This window comes from Hippoglossus stenolepis, chromosome 1 (assembly GCF_022539355.2).
Source record: "Hippoglossus stenolepis isolate QCI-W04-F060 chromosome 1, HSTE1.2, whole genome shotgun sequence".
NCBI classification, from domain to species: domain Eukaryota; kingdom Metazoa; phylum Chordata; class Actinopteri; order Pleuronectiformes; family Pleuronectidae; genus Hippoglossus; species Hippoglossus stenolepis.
Window position 1 is genome coordinate 17421672 of NC_061483.1, and position 17119 is coordinate 17438790.

The following is a 17119-nucleotide window of genomic DNA, read 5'->3' on the forward strand; positions in this document are numbered from 1 at the left end:
GAGGACAGCAATCAATGCTACACATCAATAATGGTGGCAGAAGCTGGGGACAGCAGCCAAAGAGAGCACAGCGTGATCTGGCTGATCACTGGGTGTGTGTAGGTACTTGGATCTGTCACATCAGCAGCTTTGCAGAGCTGCAGTGTTACATAATCATAGAGCCAGAGAGAGAGAGAGAGGGAGGAGGGAGTGAAGGTAGAGCCCAAGTGAAGCAGAGGCGATGGGGGTTTATTGGATGAAATAGGGGTAAATCAGGACTGCAGGGGTCAAGCATCCGCAGATGACCTGAGCTTGACATGTTTTTCCTGTTTTTTTGCTAAATTATGGTTTCAAATTGCTCAGCTGCTTTAACCGTGATCCTCAAACTTGGAACTAAAACCAGAGCTCACACTGGTGCTTTCCTGTGTTTGACAGGATTTGGAGAACATTAAGAATATAGCTGGCACATAGTTTCGGGGCATTTTCGCACTGTTGAAAACATAATCAGATGTGTTCAGTCAATCTGCTGGAGCTGCGTTGTGGGAGGAGATTCAGGATTACGGGCTGGTGTCTTTGTCCCGGTGGGATTAAGGCTCTGTAAGGGGATCACAACATTAATATTCATACACACGGAGTAGATCTGAACAGAAAGACAGACTAAGATAATATTGTTACTATACTTTACTTGACAACAGTCATGGGGCAGATGGTCGCTCTATTTTTAGGTGGAATTCACGTTCAATTACATAAATGCAAATAGATCCACTTTATCAATATTGCATATTACATAATCACTCACTGATGAATACAGGACAGTTTGTCTTGATACCAAATGCTTTATTGATGTTAAAAATGTACAAATGTTCATTTGATACATTTCACACATTTGTCCCCTAAAGCTATAATCATATTTCCACCTACAATTAATCAATTCATCTTTGCAAAAAAAAAAACAGACAAATACAAACAGAACCAACAGAGAAAAGACAAAGTAGAAATCTGTGTTTACCAAAACATTGTTTGTAAAAATAGTTGCTACATCCTTGAGGAAACAGGTTTGATTTGTGCACGTGTCAAAAATGGTGCATAATGAATTTGTGCGATATCATTTTTAATGTGTCGTATTTGGGGTGTGTCCTTAAGAAAAATAGGCATTTATTGTACATATACTATTATTACTTTCTATTGTTTTCAATCATGTTACTGTGATTATCAGCCCTCCAGCAGCACAGACCTAACCAGGCCTAAAGCACAACTTCGATAATAGCTGATATACTTGTCAAACATTAGAGGGCAGCTACCTCTAGTAGTTAAGCAGCAGTGTGGGTCTTAAAATGACCCTATCCCCAAAAGCCATGAAAATTATGTAAAAATACAACCCAGTAATAATTGTGTAGTGAGGTGCTGATAGATAACACCAGCTATTTTGATGTATTGGTTGAATCTAACCATCATAATGCAGAAAAAGCTTTTATAGAATAGTTAAAATCCATTCAACCCTAGAATAAGGTGAATAAAATGGCAATTGATAGGTGGCACATAAGCAAACAAAGATATGCACTGTGGTTTGTCTACACACTCATTATACAGACAAAGATCCATCTGCACATACGAAAAAAAACACCAAGACTGCACTCATTTGCCAACTCCACAAGAGATAGAGCCCTAACTCTGCCTGTCAGCTCACCTGCCTCGACCTAGACTTAACACGGTCTCCTGCTGTGTCCTGGAACAACACCGTGTACATTTTAGGACTCATCTACTACTCAGGGTCAGGAAGGGACATAATTCCATTAAGGCACTATGTTGTAGTGGAGTGTGTGTCTGTGTGTCCTGGTTTGAGATGGATTAAAAAAAAAAGAGTAATGCATTAAATGTGATAAAGGTGCAACGATGCAATGAATGTGATATTTTTGTTCAAGTACTTGTCCCAGCCAGCATTTCTGTGAAGTTGAAAAACGTTTTCAGTTTACATCGATTGTCTAAGACTACTTAAGACATATAATTTCATTAAAGCCTTGATGTTCATTGTAAAATCTGAGAAAAATATAATTATGGTTAGCGTGTGCGTGATCCCAGTTTTACAGTACAACTGACAGGTAACCAAAGAATGCATTTGTCTCAATGTGTGAATGAGCGTAGCGAGTTGCTGCGTTTCAGTTTGCACATTGTCTGTGTCTTATGAAAGAGGTGGGTAGGAAACTGGCATATCAGGGTCACACACGCTGAACTCGGATGCCTTGTCAACAGCCGGGTGATTGTCGTGGTGTCCGTGTTTATCACAGTTCACGAGGGTGAAGTCCGGGTGGAAACAGATCTCAATCTGCCCCAAAATCTGGGCATCGGCATTCTGTCGAAAACAAAAACACAACATTTAGCCATCTATCAGACTGTCAGACAACAATTGAACCGTGAAAATGATATTAGGTGCTTATACCTTTGATGGGTGGATGCACTGGATCTTAGGTTTAACGCCGTAGAAGGTCTCTATGACTCCTTCAATTTGTGAAAACTACAAATAGACACATTAGTAAAAGAGAGAGGAGGGAAAGTGAGAAACCTTAGCTTCCATATTATTATTATGAGGCACAATAATTCCACAAATTAATCCTTATGTAACACTTATATTTGAGATTTTATCAGACTTATATTTGATGTTTAAAATATAAATAGACCTACTGCGTAGTATTTGTCAGAAGGAGTGATGTTGAACTTCGTCAGGATGCTACAATAACAGAAATACAGATTTGAGGTGTTGGTAAATATGTGAAGGGGTTGAAGACAATACTGAGAACTAGAACATGAGACACTGGTTAGTGGTTTGTGTATGTGCACATGAAGATGATCTGTACCTGTCCAAATCCAATTTGTGGTACAGCTCCAGAGCCTTGCTGAAGTATTTATGTTGACTGTTCAGAGCCTCGGCTTTTGCTGCACATGTACCGTGTTTGTTCCACTCATACTTCCTGTTAAAGCAGAAAGACAAACAAGTGGCAATACTTTTTACTGATATGATGAACACATTTCAGACAGGAACACGAGGCACCAATATACCAGCCAATACATATATTAAACAAAAATTGTCAACGATTCCAAAGATGTCATTGTCAAACCCAAACGTATGACAAAGAAATGTTTTTACAGTTTAACCATAACATCATGAACAAATAAACAATATAATGAACTTGAAAATAACATGGAAAACAACGTAAAATGTTCTCAGCTCATCTTTCTTGTGTCATTTATTCTGTAAAATAAAATATTTCATATCTGCGCATAACAGCAAACATTAATGCCAATAGTGATATCTATGAAAAGCTTATAATAGCACATAATACTGGCAAACTGATGTATTGTTAAAAGTTTTAAAAGGAACACAGTCTATTCTATATATATATATATATATATATATATATATATATATATATATATATATATATATAATATATATATATATATATATATATATATATATATATATATATATATATATATATATATATATAAACTATACTACATACTATAGACAAGACAGTAAACCAATAGCGGTCGCTGTTGTCACGGAAATAAACAGGAACACGTCAATGTTCAGAGGTGAGGTGCAGTGTATGACTGGGAAGAACATCAATTCCCTTCAGACCAGTCACAGTAACTGTTGTGGTGTTGGTCTGACAACAAGGTCATACGCTCACATCTTTGAGATCACACAGTTCATATGATACAAAAGAGCATAGTGCATTCATTTCTACCCACACTACGAGACAGAGAAGAAGAACTACACAGTTATTATCCTGTATCATAGTATCTGAATCTACATGAGGATGTACTCACTAAACAACCACACAAACAATGCAGCAGCAGTCATGTAAGATAGCACTGATGTGGTAGAAGTACACTTCCATCGTATATTAAACTGGAACACACCCAACTAAAAGGGAAATGAATGAGACAGTAACATAAAAGGATTAACTGAAACATTACCAGAAGGCAGTAGATAAGGGGTCAAGTAAGTCAGGCCAATTTTTCCTCATTTCAGGAAGCAGGTCCTGAAAACACAAACAAAACAGATTTGTTTTATCCATTGGTACTTAATTTAATCAACTGGACAAAATTATTCAAAAATGTATGTATTTTTCTCTTCTTGATCCAGTTCATTCCAGAATACACATCTTGCTTTTGTCTGCTTTAGATTGACAGAACTTTTACTTTTGTTATTCTGAGGAATTTAGCTTTATGCTTCTTCTCTCCCTCTGTCCAATAGCTCCATCTTGATGTAAAAGGGTTTGTTTAGGTTCCTTCTCCAAATCAAAACGATTACAAATCTACAGTTTGAACACATTACAGGAAGAGGATAAAATACATTTTGAATTTTATGATTAATAACAAATACACACTGTGTGACTAATGTCATACCTCTATTTGAGAAGAGTTGAAATGCCATGATGAGTTGCAGGCTTGCCCTTTATCTGGCCTGTAAAACAGATTCAGAGTATATCAGTGTAAACAATGAAAGCAGCAATAATAAAAGACAGTCCCTGCTATGTATAACATTTCAGTAACATTCACTCGATGCACTAAAAAGTCGAGTTGCGAACAGCATATATCCCTGTAGCAGTTTTTCAAAGTTCTGATGCATTTTATTCTTATACCATATACTTTTTACAAGTTTTCAAACAGATGATTTAGTCATAACCACTTCTCCAAGGTGATAACACCTAGCAGGTAGTTGCACAATTAGCATGTTGTCATAGAGTTCCTTATGACTTACCCTATAACCACAATTTACCTAATCCTGACCTCAAAGACATGTTTAACTCGTGCTTTTTTCACCTCCTGGCTGGATTATTGCTATTTTCTTTATATGGGTTTGACCAATTACAACCTGTAATTCAATCAATTGCTAATGGTCCAAAATGCAGCTGCCAGACCTTTAACGGGTAGAAACAAAATCAACATATTTTTCCGGTTCTGGCTCACTTTCATTGGTTACCTGTAAAATACAGGATTATTTTTAAACATATACCTTTTTGTTTAAAAAGCTCTCAGTGGTCTAACCCTGACATGTTTCTGGTCTCCTGATTCCATATTCGGCTCCCAGGATAGTTTTCAGTCCCACTCTCACACTTTAAAACCAAAGGTGACTGCTCTTTCTCTTTTGCTGCCCCAAGTCCCACAATAAGACCACTAGGTAAAATGAACCAATGACCCCAAAATCTTATTACAATCTGTAATGTGAAATTTGCCCAAAGACTAGCCTATGACACACAATCAGACCCACACACACTTACCAGAGTCCATGTAGTGTCCAGTAGCTGATGTTGGCATGACAAGGTTCCATCTGAAATTGACCAAAATTAATACTCTTAGTCAATCTGAATACATAATCCTGACACTTAATCATATTACTAGTAATCAGTTTTCTCTTATCTTATCTTATCTAATCTCACCGCATTCATTGGGCTGAAATACAAAAATCCTTTGGAGAGTAACTATAAGGGTGGCGACCGATGATTATTTCTAATATTGATTCCTTTCATTATTCTTATATAAAGAAGTAATTATTTGGTCTATAAAATATCATGAGCTACAATGAAAATGGTCAATAAAGCAAGCCCATGACATCTTAAGGTCTGCCAAAAACAACTAAGGGAAACAGAAATAGCAACATTCTGACATTTTAGAAGTTGTAACATACAGTTTTGTGTTGGTACTTAAAACATTTACTTCATGACTGATAAAATGAACAATCAATTTGAAGTTCCAGTATGTCTTGCCTCTTGCATTTATGTTGACAACCACCTAAAAAAAACATTACCCACCGAGTCATGTCCCAGAAAGGGGAAGTGCTGTGGTTTTACAGTTAAGGATCTACATATAAACCTTTTTAATTGAGCCGTTATACAGAGAATAGACTAAATTACTTAGAATTTCTTCCCTAAAATGCCACGATAGAAACTTTGATTGTAATTGTCGAAATGAAATAATGAGCAAAAACAGACCTGAAGCAAATAGGCAGCAAACCCGTTTTTTTGACAGAAACATGCATGTGATGGAAAGTCACATGGTAGCCAAAGATTTGAACCGTAGACTGTTAATTAAGATGAACAACAAAACAACTCCCAAAAATAAAAGCACGAAATAAGGGATGTGGATTTTTTTTGCCATGACAGTTAAAACTGCATACTCTGCAATGTTACCTAAACCCACAAGACTGCTGACACACAACTAGTCTCATGACTCTGGCATCACATGATATTTAGGAATTAGAAGTTGAAGAGTGATACGATAAATAAAAGGGAATTACTTACAACACAGAAGCTGCAGGGCCAGTGGTGGGTCAGGATCAGTTTGGTCCACATGTGTCTGAAATACACACACATTCATGTCTCAATCCGGTTTTAATGTTATTTATATTGCATGATAATGACAACATTTACTGACAGCTCTATGTCAATTCAGTCAAATAGCAGGTCACGTCATTTTGCTGTACTTACGGGGGTGAAACCACAAAGGCAGAAGACAGTGCTGCTGCCAGGCAGAGCAGAAGAGGTGGGCAGAGCTTCATGGCTCACCTACAACACATAAAATAAATAACATAACACATGTCAGCTGCTTTTGACCAGAACTCAGTAGGGAACATGAGAACAACCCAGAGTTTCAACAAACATCCACTTTAAACCACAGTGCAGCATCAGCAAATCCCTCGTGCCTGTAGGAACATGTGTGCGTCACCATACTGTCTAAGCAGATTGCTTTAGTGGGAAGTTTTGCTGAAATCACGTGCTGCAGGTTAGTCAATGTTTGACTGGTCCACTAAAAGCCAAACTGGCACAAGCCGCACACGCCATGCATGTCACAAGGATGAAAACAGGTAGTGGCTTGAATGAGAGGAAATGAGAGTGTGTGTGTGTGTGTGTGTGTGTGTGTGTGTGTGTGTGTGTGTGTGTGTGTGTGTGTGTGTGTGTGTGAGGCAACAAAAGAAACAACTCAGCAATCTCTCCCTCACGAATACAGTCAATCAATAAAGTGCATGGAAACCTCAGGTCTGCGAGTGCTGACTGGGCTATTTTAAAAAGAACCACCAGAGAAGACTGCACTGACAAATACGGCAACGCTGCAGTTTAATGAACTAGAAATGGAACTGGTAATTAACTTAGTGTGTGGGTCCCACTCATGAGAATGTGCAGTCTGTGGCAACACAACAAGTCCAGGGACAAGTACACACAAATACATACACATGTACTTCTGAGACGCATATGTCTGCAGCACAGTTGACAGTTGAGCTGCATTAGGGACAAAGGTTTCACGGAAACACGCTGTGAAGCCACTGTCTGACACATAGAGACTGAAGTGCTGAAGTTGACAAACAGGAGGAAACAACGACCTGTCTGAAGTCAGTGGTCAGGCACAGGTAGTCAACGTTAGCTTAATCTGAAGCTAAAGTACGAGACTAAACTTAATATCGGAGGTTGAACGTTAAACATTAGCCGACAGATCTACAGCCGACTTACCCTGTTAGTCAAGCTTCATTTAGAACAAATGTAGAATGTATACTGGCCTCACCTTACGCTGTATATGCTGCTACAGAGGTTGGTAGTGGTTGTCCGGACGCCTCGCAGTGTTTCACTTAGCCCAGTTAGCTCGGTTAGCTCGGTTAACTCAGTACTCGGGACTAGACAGACTGAATGTTTATGTCCCGCAGCCGCCTCCCTACCTACCACTCTACTCAGCCAATCAGGAGAGCTGTACGCGTCACGTGGTGGACCTGGTACAGGGTCACACGGGCTGATCAGATACACAGGTCTGAGAGCGGTGCTATTAGAGAGGAGGTTCTACTGTAGCAGGGTGTAAACGCCCCTTTCTCTGCGAGGCGTGATGAGGATTTCACCACATGATTACAGAAAGAAATACTGGAAGAAAGTATAACTCCGATTTGTCAGAAACAGATGTCTAGCAAAACTAACAACAACAATACTACTACTACTAATAATAATAACAAAAACAACAACAGCAATAATAATAGGCTTTATTTATATAGCACTTTTCATAACACAGTTTCAGAGTGCCTCACATTAAACAAGACAACAAATCAATAGAAAAGGACAAAAATCGAATAAACACCCTAGATAATATCAAAAATGGCTTTCTGCTAGAAGTAATTTGATCAGTGCCTTTAAAGATAAAAAAAAATTCAGATAAAATCAAGAACAGCTTTCTGGAGGAAGTAGCCTATTGTCCGAGGTGCTTCTACCAGGATGAATCAAATGATTGAAATAAACTCATTATTCCTATTCTTATTGTTGTTGTTGTTGTTGTTGTTTGCTTTTGTTTCTGCTTTGTCGCCTTGCTGAAGATCGTTACCCTGCAGTTCAAGCTCACCATCATCTTACTGCCTGCCAGCAACATAATGTACTAAAATTATCACTGGGCTTTGGTTACAGAGATAAGTGTTCTAATATATGACCAACAGAGGGCTCTTTGCAACCACAGACAGGCATCAGTTCTGCACCCACCCACACACACACACACACACACACGCACACGCACACGCACGCACGCACGCACGCACGCACGCACACACACACACACATTTTAACAGTCTTTCATAGGTAAAAATCCCTCTCACATAATGTTAAACTTTGTATATGTGATTTTAAATTGTTCATGCATATATGTATATATATATAAATATATATTTTTGAATTTGATGTTGCTCATAGTATGCTAATGCACTTTGGTAAGTTATTGCAAATTCATTATCCAGGCTTTTTGACCCTAACCATAGAAAAAGACTGCGTCTGTGGGATTGGACTAGATTATTTTTATTCTGTAAAGGTGCTGCTCATCTGAACGAGACAAAAAAAAATGACCATTAACTATTAAAATAATACTTTTGCAAAAAAGTGTCCTTCTTTGTTGCCAAGCCACCCTCCACCTCCCATATATATATGTTCCATCCATACTTAATGGACTGGGTGTATGATGGTGAGAGGTTGTTTTTCTATGTTGCCTTCTTGTCTTCTGCCTTTTTCACTAATACTTTTCAGTCTGCACCACTGACTCATCACACAGCGTTCCCCAGTCTCTCACCCTGACACTCTCTCTCTTTCCTTCCCTCTAATTTTCCCATCATATGATTTCCCATCAGATGTGAAATGCGTTTCACAGCTCCTCCACTGTGTCAGGAATAGTCGGGGCTGTAACTGTAGCTAGTTTTATAAATAGGCTCCGGCCAAAGATCAGCATGCGACACAGTGTCTCAAGAAGCTTCTGAATGCAGGTGGAGAAAGATCTTGGAGAGGGTTTTCAGTTCTGTCCAAAGTGCAGCTAAATGTATAAGTGAAACAGCTGTGTACTGCAGCTGTGTGGCCCTGCTTCTGTTGTGTTATGCAGAGAAGAGTTTATAACAGAAACACCTCTTTGCAATAACAGCACCACCTCACACATCCTCCAAAACCACACAGCAGAATCTGAACTACTCAGTAACATTTGATCTGGGAGAAATGAATGTAACAAGCACTGTTAAACTTGTATTTTAGATGCACACTATATTGTTTCCTTTTCTATGAAGCTAAAAATGTTGCTTGTATATGTGCCCCACCCCCATGGTTGCATTCTTTGCATTGATCAGCTGTTGTACTTTACTTTACTAACCATTTTTTTTTAGCATCAGTTGTTACGAACTTAGATTCCAGTAATAATTGTAATGATTAAAGTCTGTTTTAAACGTTCATATGTTCTAGCAGCCCTGCTTCTTGAGGGATACTGGTTATATATAGGCAGCTCTGTCTCCTTTTAAGGCCTCAGTGAGCGGCAGGTGGGGGTCTGTTGGAGACGGGTGGTGGTTGTGTTGGCCTGGTACTTGGTTTAGGCTGACTCCCTGTGGATTCAGGCTGTCACCCGAAGTCAGTGCAAAGGAAATCTCAAAGGGGTAAGAAAAATTATTCACTTTTACTCTGTTTTGTGTTTCTATCGCTTCAATATCCTCTGCTTTTTCAGCTACTTTTGTTTCAATCCCAACTGTATCAGGTGAAATCAGTGGGATGGAGGTACAGAGAGCAGATTAGGGAACGACTACAGGATGTTGTATGGCCCCTAACCAGAGCTGATAATAGTTCAAGTGATCTAAGATATGAGTTGTGAGTTAAGAAGGATGTGTTTTGAGGATAATGATCTTAATCATCTTGTCTGGGACAAATGAGATAGACAACAAGTCTAAGTGTGTTTATCATAGTAACTCTAATTGGTCAGAATGGACGCTGACAAGACAGTCAAATTTAGTAGGGACACTTGGGACTGCTGCTTCATCGGACAAATTGCTGGTGTTTGGTTCTGGGACTTTTATTTCATTGACCTCATTTAAACTTGACGTTGTGCTTGTTCACTGACAAATGTTTCATCTTAAATTACACATTTTCCACATGAAAATGAACCTCATTTATCTGTATCAACCTTCATTGGTTACATTACAAGTAATCTAGATAGCAACTGTTCATGATTATCCTGCAGATTTTCATTGGTTTGCACAGTTATGGTTGAGAATTGAGAGAGAAGCTCAGGTGTCATTTGGCAGATATTTACAGTACTGGACCGACTGACAGAGGCAGAGGACTGCTACTGAAAAGCAGGTGAAAGAAAGTTGGGGATAAAACATCACTTGCTCACAGTGACCACTTGCCTGATGGCAGTTCCGTTTAATGTATATTATCTTTGGAAGGACGTCTTCCTGTGTGTTGTTTGGATCTTTCAGTGTGAAGCATTTTGTTCCTTTGTTCAACTAATTTCCAAAGATTATTCATATGCTGATCTTTTCAATGTCAACTATTATATACGTGAAAGAGGATGGACATGAAAATTCAAAAGCATAAACTCTTCCACTGCTAAACCTCATGATTCATTGATGTTAGGGTTAGAGGTTAAAGGTCCGGGATTATGGCATGATGGTGTCATCCATCTTCTATACCTGCTGTGTGATTGATTGCTTTGGGGCATCAGATGTGAGTTAAACATGGCTTGGGCAGTGGGCACAGCGACCCCGAAGCTTGGGTGAGTGTTTCAGAGATGTGGAGGTGGGAATGTCTTCAACGCGTCGCAGTAGCTCCCAGGGTGAGGTTTGGGCTTCATGTTTCATGTGACCTTATTTCTAGTCTCTGAAGACTTGGGTGATGTAAGGTAAATCTGTTCCACTGTATGTGCATGATGTAAGGCAAACGTATGCTCTTGCTTAGGTGTCTGTATGTTTATTGCCGACACCCAGTAATGAGAAACGGCTCAAATGGTTTGGGAAGTAAATGCTGTGATCACCTGGAAGGGAAAGGAATTTAAATTAACTTCAGTTTTCACTAAATAAAGACTTTACCATTTAGCTTAAAGAAGGGGGTGTAAATACACACAATTGTTATCAAAGGCTTCAGTGGTGATAAAAGAAAGATGGCCTTGGTGGTGTAGAAAGCTACAGTGGATACTGTGGTATGTTGCGTTACAAACCTTGGAGCTTTTATGATACATATGAACACATTTTTATCTAAGAATGTAAAAATGAAGGATGCAATTTCTCAAATGGTGAGACTCTTCAAAAATATCCTTTTTTATTATTCAATGTTTTTATTTGACGGCGTCAAACTTTAAACTTGTCAGTGTTCATGCGTGTTTGTTCCAGAGCTTACACTTAATAACTATTCTTTTCATTTTGTGTCGTTTGACTCACTTGTCTTGAAAGTGGAAAATTACAATATTTACAGTCCAGCACAGTTTGATGAACAAGCTGTAACTGCTGAGGCTGAACTTAGAGCTGTCGAGGTGAAGGACGATCTCTGGTGCAGCTGTACTCTCAGTTCTTGTTGATACACGTCACTGGTCCAACAATAGTGTGCATCCATGCCTTGTGTTTATGTGCAACATGTGTGTGTTTACGTGTGTAAATCAATGCAGTGTCACCTTGTCATTGCTGTGTGTGTGTGTGTGTGTGTGTGTGTGTGTGTGTGTGTGTGTGTGTGTGTGTGTGTGTGTGTGTGTGTGTGTGTGTGTGTGTGTGTGTGTGTGTGTGTGTGTGTGTGTGTGGCAGCTTTTCTTGTCTAAATTTCAGGAGGGCCTTTCTTTTTGTAGGGGACGAGGCAGCTCTTTATTGCTGCTGCAAAGCACGTCGACACAGACAAAGACAACATTTCACTGCCAGTTGTCCCAGATGCTCCTCGACATAATTAACCCTCCTCTTCCTTCTTTAAGTTTGACTACGTAATCTTCATGTTCGACAGCCTTTGTGTTGTGTATGTCGGTGTCACTGTTGCCTGCAGACAAGAATATACTGTACTTTGCTACCATATCAGTATTTGTGTGTATTTGTGTGCTTTGCTGGTCCAACAGGTCGTAGAACGCCATCATGTCAGTGTGGAACAAACGTGGGAATTACAACCACGAATATCACCACAAACAGAGCAACTATGTGGTTAAAGAATACAGCAGGTACAGGATAAACGCTGATTCTACTGCAGTTATAACCAAAGCATCAAGCTAATGTAGCACTCTAATAGTTCTAATATTATACTAATTGTAGAATTGTAACAGTAGCAACCTTTTTCATTGTTAAACTGTAGCAAAAACAACCTTGCTTAAAAAACCCAGCCAAGGTTGAGATGCTACGGCTAACCCAATTAGTCCCAAGCTAAACATGGATATATTTTTTAACAAGGGATATCCCAAGTTCATCTTTGAAATTCATATCCTGGCTAATCAGATTTTAAAGGTAAAGTTTGAATTAAAGCAGCAAAAGTCTCAAACTGATGTTAATGATGATTCAAGTCGATCTAAATTGGATTAACTTCACCAATTTGAACACAGGTCTCTCTGGAAACCTGTATTGTGTAGAAAATGTTGTTTTTGACATTTCATTGGGATTATAACAATACGGCTGACATTAATTCTACAACACCGTAGGGGGGAATAAAAATCTCTTGCTAACACTATGTGGAGTGTTTATGTGTTTGTTTTTGTGTGTGACATTTAAGAGGAATACCAACAGGTATTCTGGCTGCTTTGATTCATGTCCACACTTACCACTTCAAACATCTTACTCTTGCTGCTGCTCACATTTTCTTGCTTTTCTTTTCTTTTCTTTTTGCGAATAATCCGCTAACCCCAACACAAGTCTGACCTTTGTTAAATAACAACGTGTGATTGATTCTTTTTTCCACATGGCACCACTTCTGCTCGTATAGAGCGTATTCCCTAACCTAATTCTTATCTTTCTATTTCAACCTCAAGTAAGTGTATTTGTGCAATGTCCCTTGAACAATGACTGATGTGCTAAAGATTTCTTTCTATTTTGCTAGAAATACACTCTTACCTAGGTGAAGTAATTGGAATTCTGTTCTTTTCACATAGGTGTACCCACTGTTCTCTGTATAGCAGCGCACTGGCATTTGTTTCTCCAATTAGGATGAATCCTCACAAATCCCACAGGCCCTGTAAAGAGCTGTCACGCCCCAACCAAGCACCCACTTGCAAAACAAGAACTCTGATAATTACTTTTAGTCAAGGATGTTCATCACCATGCAGCATTGTCCTTCCAGCCCTGGTCTCATCACAGTGTCAGATCATCACAAAAGCCACCTTAAGTACCTCTGCCATATTTCTTCTGTCTGTCTGGACTGCAGGGCACTTCATTCAATTTTCAGTTGGCTGTTGGGAAATGACCTCTAGCCTGAATGTCTTACAGACAACAGTGATGAAAGAGACAGATTCAGAGCTGGTGGGCATTGTGATTATCTTTTAACCTATAACAGAAATGGCTCTCCCAATGGAAGATATACATTTTTGTCCTGGAGGATTTCACAAAGGCAATCGAAATAACTTCTATTGTGCTCAAGGTTTTCTGATGTCAACCACATGAGCCCACATATAAAAGTTAAGTCTCTTATCTCATCAATTGGGTCGGATCGTGCATTGACATCCTGCTCTTTAGGCTCAGTCAGGGAGCCTTAACTTTCCTGCCACAGTTAGTATCCTACACAACCCCTTCTCTTGTTGAAATCATGGCAGATGTTGAAAGCATGTATGGCCGATTAAAAAAATAAAATTGTCATCTTAATTTAGTCACTGGGGCAGCACAGTGGTGCAGTGGTTAGCACTGTGTGTGATTGTGTTTGCATGTTCTCTTGTGCCTATGACAGTTTGTTCTGTCTATTCCTCTTTCCTCTCACAGTCCAAAGACATGAAGGAAGGGCATAGGTGTGAACGAGAGCTTGAATAGTTGTTTGTCTCTGGATATCAACCCTGTGATAGACTTGTAATCTGTCGAGGGTGTTTCCTGCTCGTCATCCAATGTCAGCTGGGATCGGCTCCTTTATCCCTCGTGCAACCCTTGACAATAAGTGGCATAGCTTACGGGTGGATGGATTGAATTCATTAAGTACAGGAGTGACATCTAAATTTGTCATAGTGGAACTTCATAAGTTTTGATGGATGTGCAGTTGGGGTATAATGGTCCATGGTTTTATTGGGATTATATATATATATTTATATACTGTATATGAAATTTCAGTGCACTGCTCAGCAGAGAACAGTGAACAGACCTGAGGAGCTTTCTAGATGTGTCTGTATCTTTGCTCCTAGAACAAGGATTGTAATTGACACAGTATGTGTGGTATTAGTTTGCTAGAACTTCTAATTTGTACCAGCAGACACCTGTATAAGAGCTGTCCACATGCTCAAGGCATTTTTATTTAAAGGTTCAGTGTGTAGAATTTAGTTACATCTAGTGGTGAAGATGCATGTTGCAGCTGAATACCCCTCACCCTCCCCTTCCAAACATGAAAGAGAACCTGTTGTAGCCTCAGTTGTAATAAAAACTCAAAAGGTGTCTAGTTTGTCCAGTTTGGATGATTGTAAAAAACATGGCGACCTCCGTAGAGAGGAGCCGCTGCCAATGTAAATAGTAAGTATTTAAATATAAAGGGCCAATTCTAGAGTAATGAAAACAACAATTTGAAAATGTAGATCACTATAAATACTTTAAATTCAATTTCTGCCAATAGTTCCCTTTTACCTAAATCTTGCACACTGAACCTTTAATTGAAACCAATGCTTTTTACTGAATATACACATATTTTAAAGAATTTACCCACTTTATTAAATTCTCAGCCTATTAAAAACTATGTACATTAACTATGTACATTAATAAAACGTATTCTTTGTCTTAAGCTCTGTTGCAATGGAGGAGAGATATGAGCACAAAAAACAAGCTCGCATCCAGGAAGTGGTAAGAATCTATGAACTCACACTATCCACACCCCAGTGTAAATAACATTGTATAAATTAGCATTCTTGTTCATCTTTCTAGGTGAGGACAAAGATGGACTGCAAATATGTCCGTGAGGAGCACATGATCAGGGGACCACACTTTCTGGTCAGACTCAGGTCCCACACTGTGTATGAAAACACTCCAGTCCAACTCTTCTGCACTGTGGAGGGATTCCCCATGCCTATTGTAAAATGGTAAATCAACAATAAAACCTTTTTGCCTGGTAATTCAATAGCCTACAAATATTAACAAAATATACTCAATAGAGTTTTTTTGGTTACATTTTCCCCATACGTAACAGTTGCATAACTTAGCAGTATTTCATGAACTAAGATTGTTTACCTATCTTTTTCTTGTATATCATATTATTGATCTCAGTAGTAAAATGTCTCATTGCTGTAATTTTCTCCTACTATAGGTATAAAGACGGCCTGACCCTGGACTTGTCCTCTGGAAGGTACCTGGTAGAAACTAAAGGTGGAATCCATTCACTGGAGATCACGAGGTACAATAAGTTCAAGCACAGACTGTTTTAACAAAGAGTTATTGACCACTTGATAAGTAAGTTTTCACAAGAGAGAATTTTACTTACAGTTTGAGTTCACGATGAAGGCTGCCACTGAGCTGCATCATGTGAATTCCAGGATCGTATGTTTGGAGTTTGACCTTGACTTTGAACCACAGTGTGAATTCAACATCAGCATATCTCAGCCTCAGCTGCACAGATTTCCGTCCGTCACTTGGAAAGGGTATCTTCAGTTCTAGTAGAGCAATTGTATGAAAATCATAGACTATATAAAGATGGACTGCGTGTCTCCACTTACTGTCCAGAAACTAAGCCAAAATATCCTGGGCGCTAACTCAGCCATCTTGCTTGTCAGACGTCATTTGGAGCAAGAGTCTCCACAGCAGTAATCTTCGGATGGAAAAATGAACACTTGAACCAGTGTGACAAACACTACTTCAAAAATGACAGAAACCAACCATCTTTGAGAAGAATGTATCTCACATGTATTTTGACTTTTTAGTTTGATCCATGTCCCATGCACTAACATGGAGGGGGCAGGGTTTATGACTCACACTGCAGCCAGCCACCAGGGAGTGATTGAGAAGTTTTGGCTTCAGTTTTGGGAAGTCATGTCATCCATCTTTAAGGAAAATTCTGCAATTACTTTTTGACTAATATCATCAATTTACAAATTTCATGAATTATGAAACTTATTCATGATTCTATTCCCACTTGGGCACTGACTACGACATGAACCATCAGGAAATCTCTCCTGTCAAATCCATCAGCCTCTGACTGTAAATTCCGACTATAGTAATATGTCAGAGTCAGCTGACTGGCTGTGCGATTGGATGCTGTATATGGGACAAGAACATATCCTGCTCTCCCTCCAGTCTTAGGAAGCTCAGCTGTTCAAGTGCTGACCTCAGTGCCACATGATACTCCAGGATTCTTTCAGTCATCACTCTCTCCGTGGATCCTGTCCCCTATCGCTACTTCTGTCTGTTGCTCACGGTTCAACCCACAACGGAAACTCACTGCAGTCTCTCTTAATGATTTTCGATTAATTCCCCTTAGCTCCATGAGCCTGTAGTATTTTAATTATGAGTGTTGTACAAACAAAAATTTACAGAGAATTATTTTCGTTTTTTTAAGTATTAAATTCAAAATGATTGCGGCTACTAAATGCTTGGGATTTTTTCAAGCTTCTCGAATTGGACTGGAAGATGTTAAGGGATACATTCTTTATCAAAAGTTAGGCCACACAGACAGAGAGAGAAATCCCAAACCCCCAGCCTGTCTTGGATCTTTACACCATGACATTCCTGCACAAC

General features: G+C 39.1%; 2 protein-coding genes across 4 annotated transcripts in view; one reads left to right on the forward strand and one right to left on the reverse strand.

Annotated features, from left to right (window-relative positions):
- Positions 1-799: 799 nt before the first annotated feature.
- On the reverse strand, positions 800-7696 carry rnaset2 (ribonuclease T2). Of its 2 annotated transcripts, none has more exons than XM_035156614.2 (10): positions 7543-7696; positions 6474-6551; positions 6288-6342; positions 5268-5317; positions 4393-4450; positions 3961-4025; positions 2832-2945; positions 2659-2704; positions 2417-2491; positions 800-2329 (listed from the first exon to the last, which is right to left on the reverse strand). In XM_035156614.2, exons 2-10 carry the CDS (start codon positions 6542-6544, stop codon positions 2159-2161), a joined length of 705 nt encoding a protein of 234 aa, XP_035012505.1. In that variant the 5' UTR covers positions 6545-6551; positions 7543-7696; the 3' UTR covers positions 800-2158. The 2 variants fall into 2 exon arrangements, with proteins under 2 accessions (XP_035012505.1, XP_035012513.1); XM_035156622.2 differs by having other exon boundaries at positions 7548-7695.
- Positions 7697-9758: 2062 nt separating this feature from the next.
- myom2b (myomesin 2b) overlaps positions 9759-17119 on the forward strand; it is a 29868-nt gene continuing 22507 nt past the window's right edge. Inside the window, exons 1-5 of one of the 2 annotated variants that reach the window (XM_035156254.2) lie at positions 9766-9910; positions 12343-12441; positions 15178-15235; positions 15317-15471; positions 15696-15782. In XM_035156254.2, coding sequence (XP_035012145.1) covers positions 12359-12441; positions 15178-15235; positions 15317-15471; positions 15696-15782 — 383 coding nt within the window. In that variant the 5' untranslated portion in view covers positions 9766-9910; positions 12343-12358. Of the gene's footprint in view, positions 9911-12342; positions 12442-15177; positions 15236-15316; positions 15472-15695; positions 15783-17119 lie in introns of both variants that reach the window. The other variant, XM_035156244.2, reaches the window with a different exon arrangement.

Coding starts and splice junctions, on each gene's coding strand:
- rnaset2 (XM_035156614.2), bottom strand. CDS start 6,544: ATGAAGCTCTGCCCACCTCTTCTGCTCTGCCTGGCAGCAGCACTGTCT. Junction 4,026..4,392: donor TCAACTCTTCTCAAATAGAG/GTATGACATTAG, acceptor TTGTGTTTTCAG/GACCTGCTTCCTGAAATGAG. Junction 2,492..2,658: donor CTTCTGACAAATACTACGCA/GTAGGTCTATTT, acceptor GTCTATTTGTAG/TTTTCACAAATTGAAGGAGT.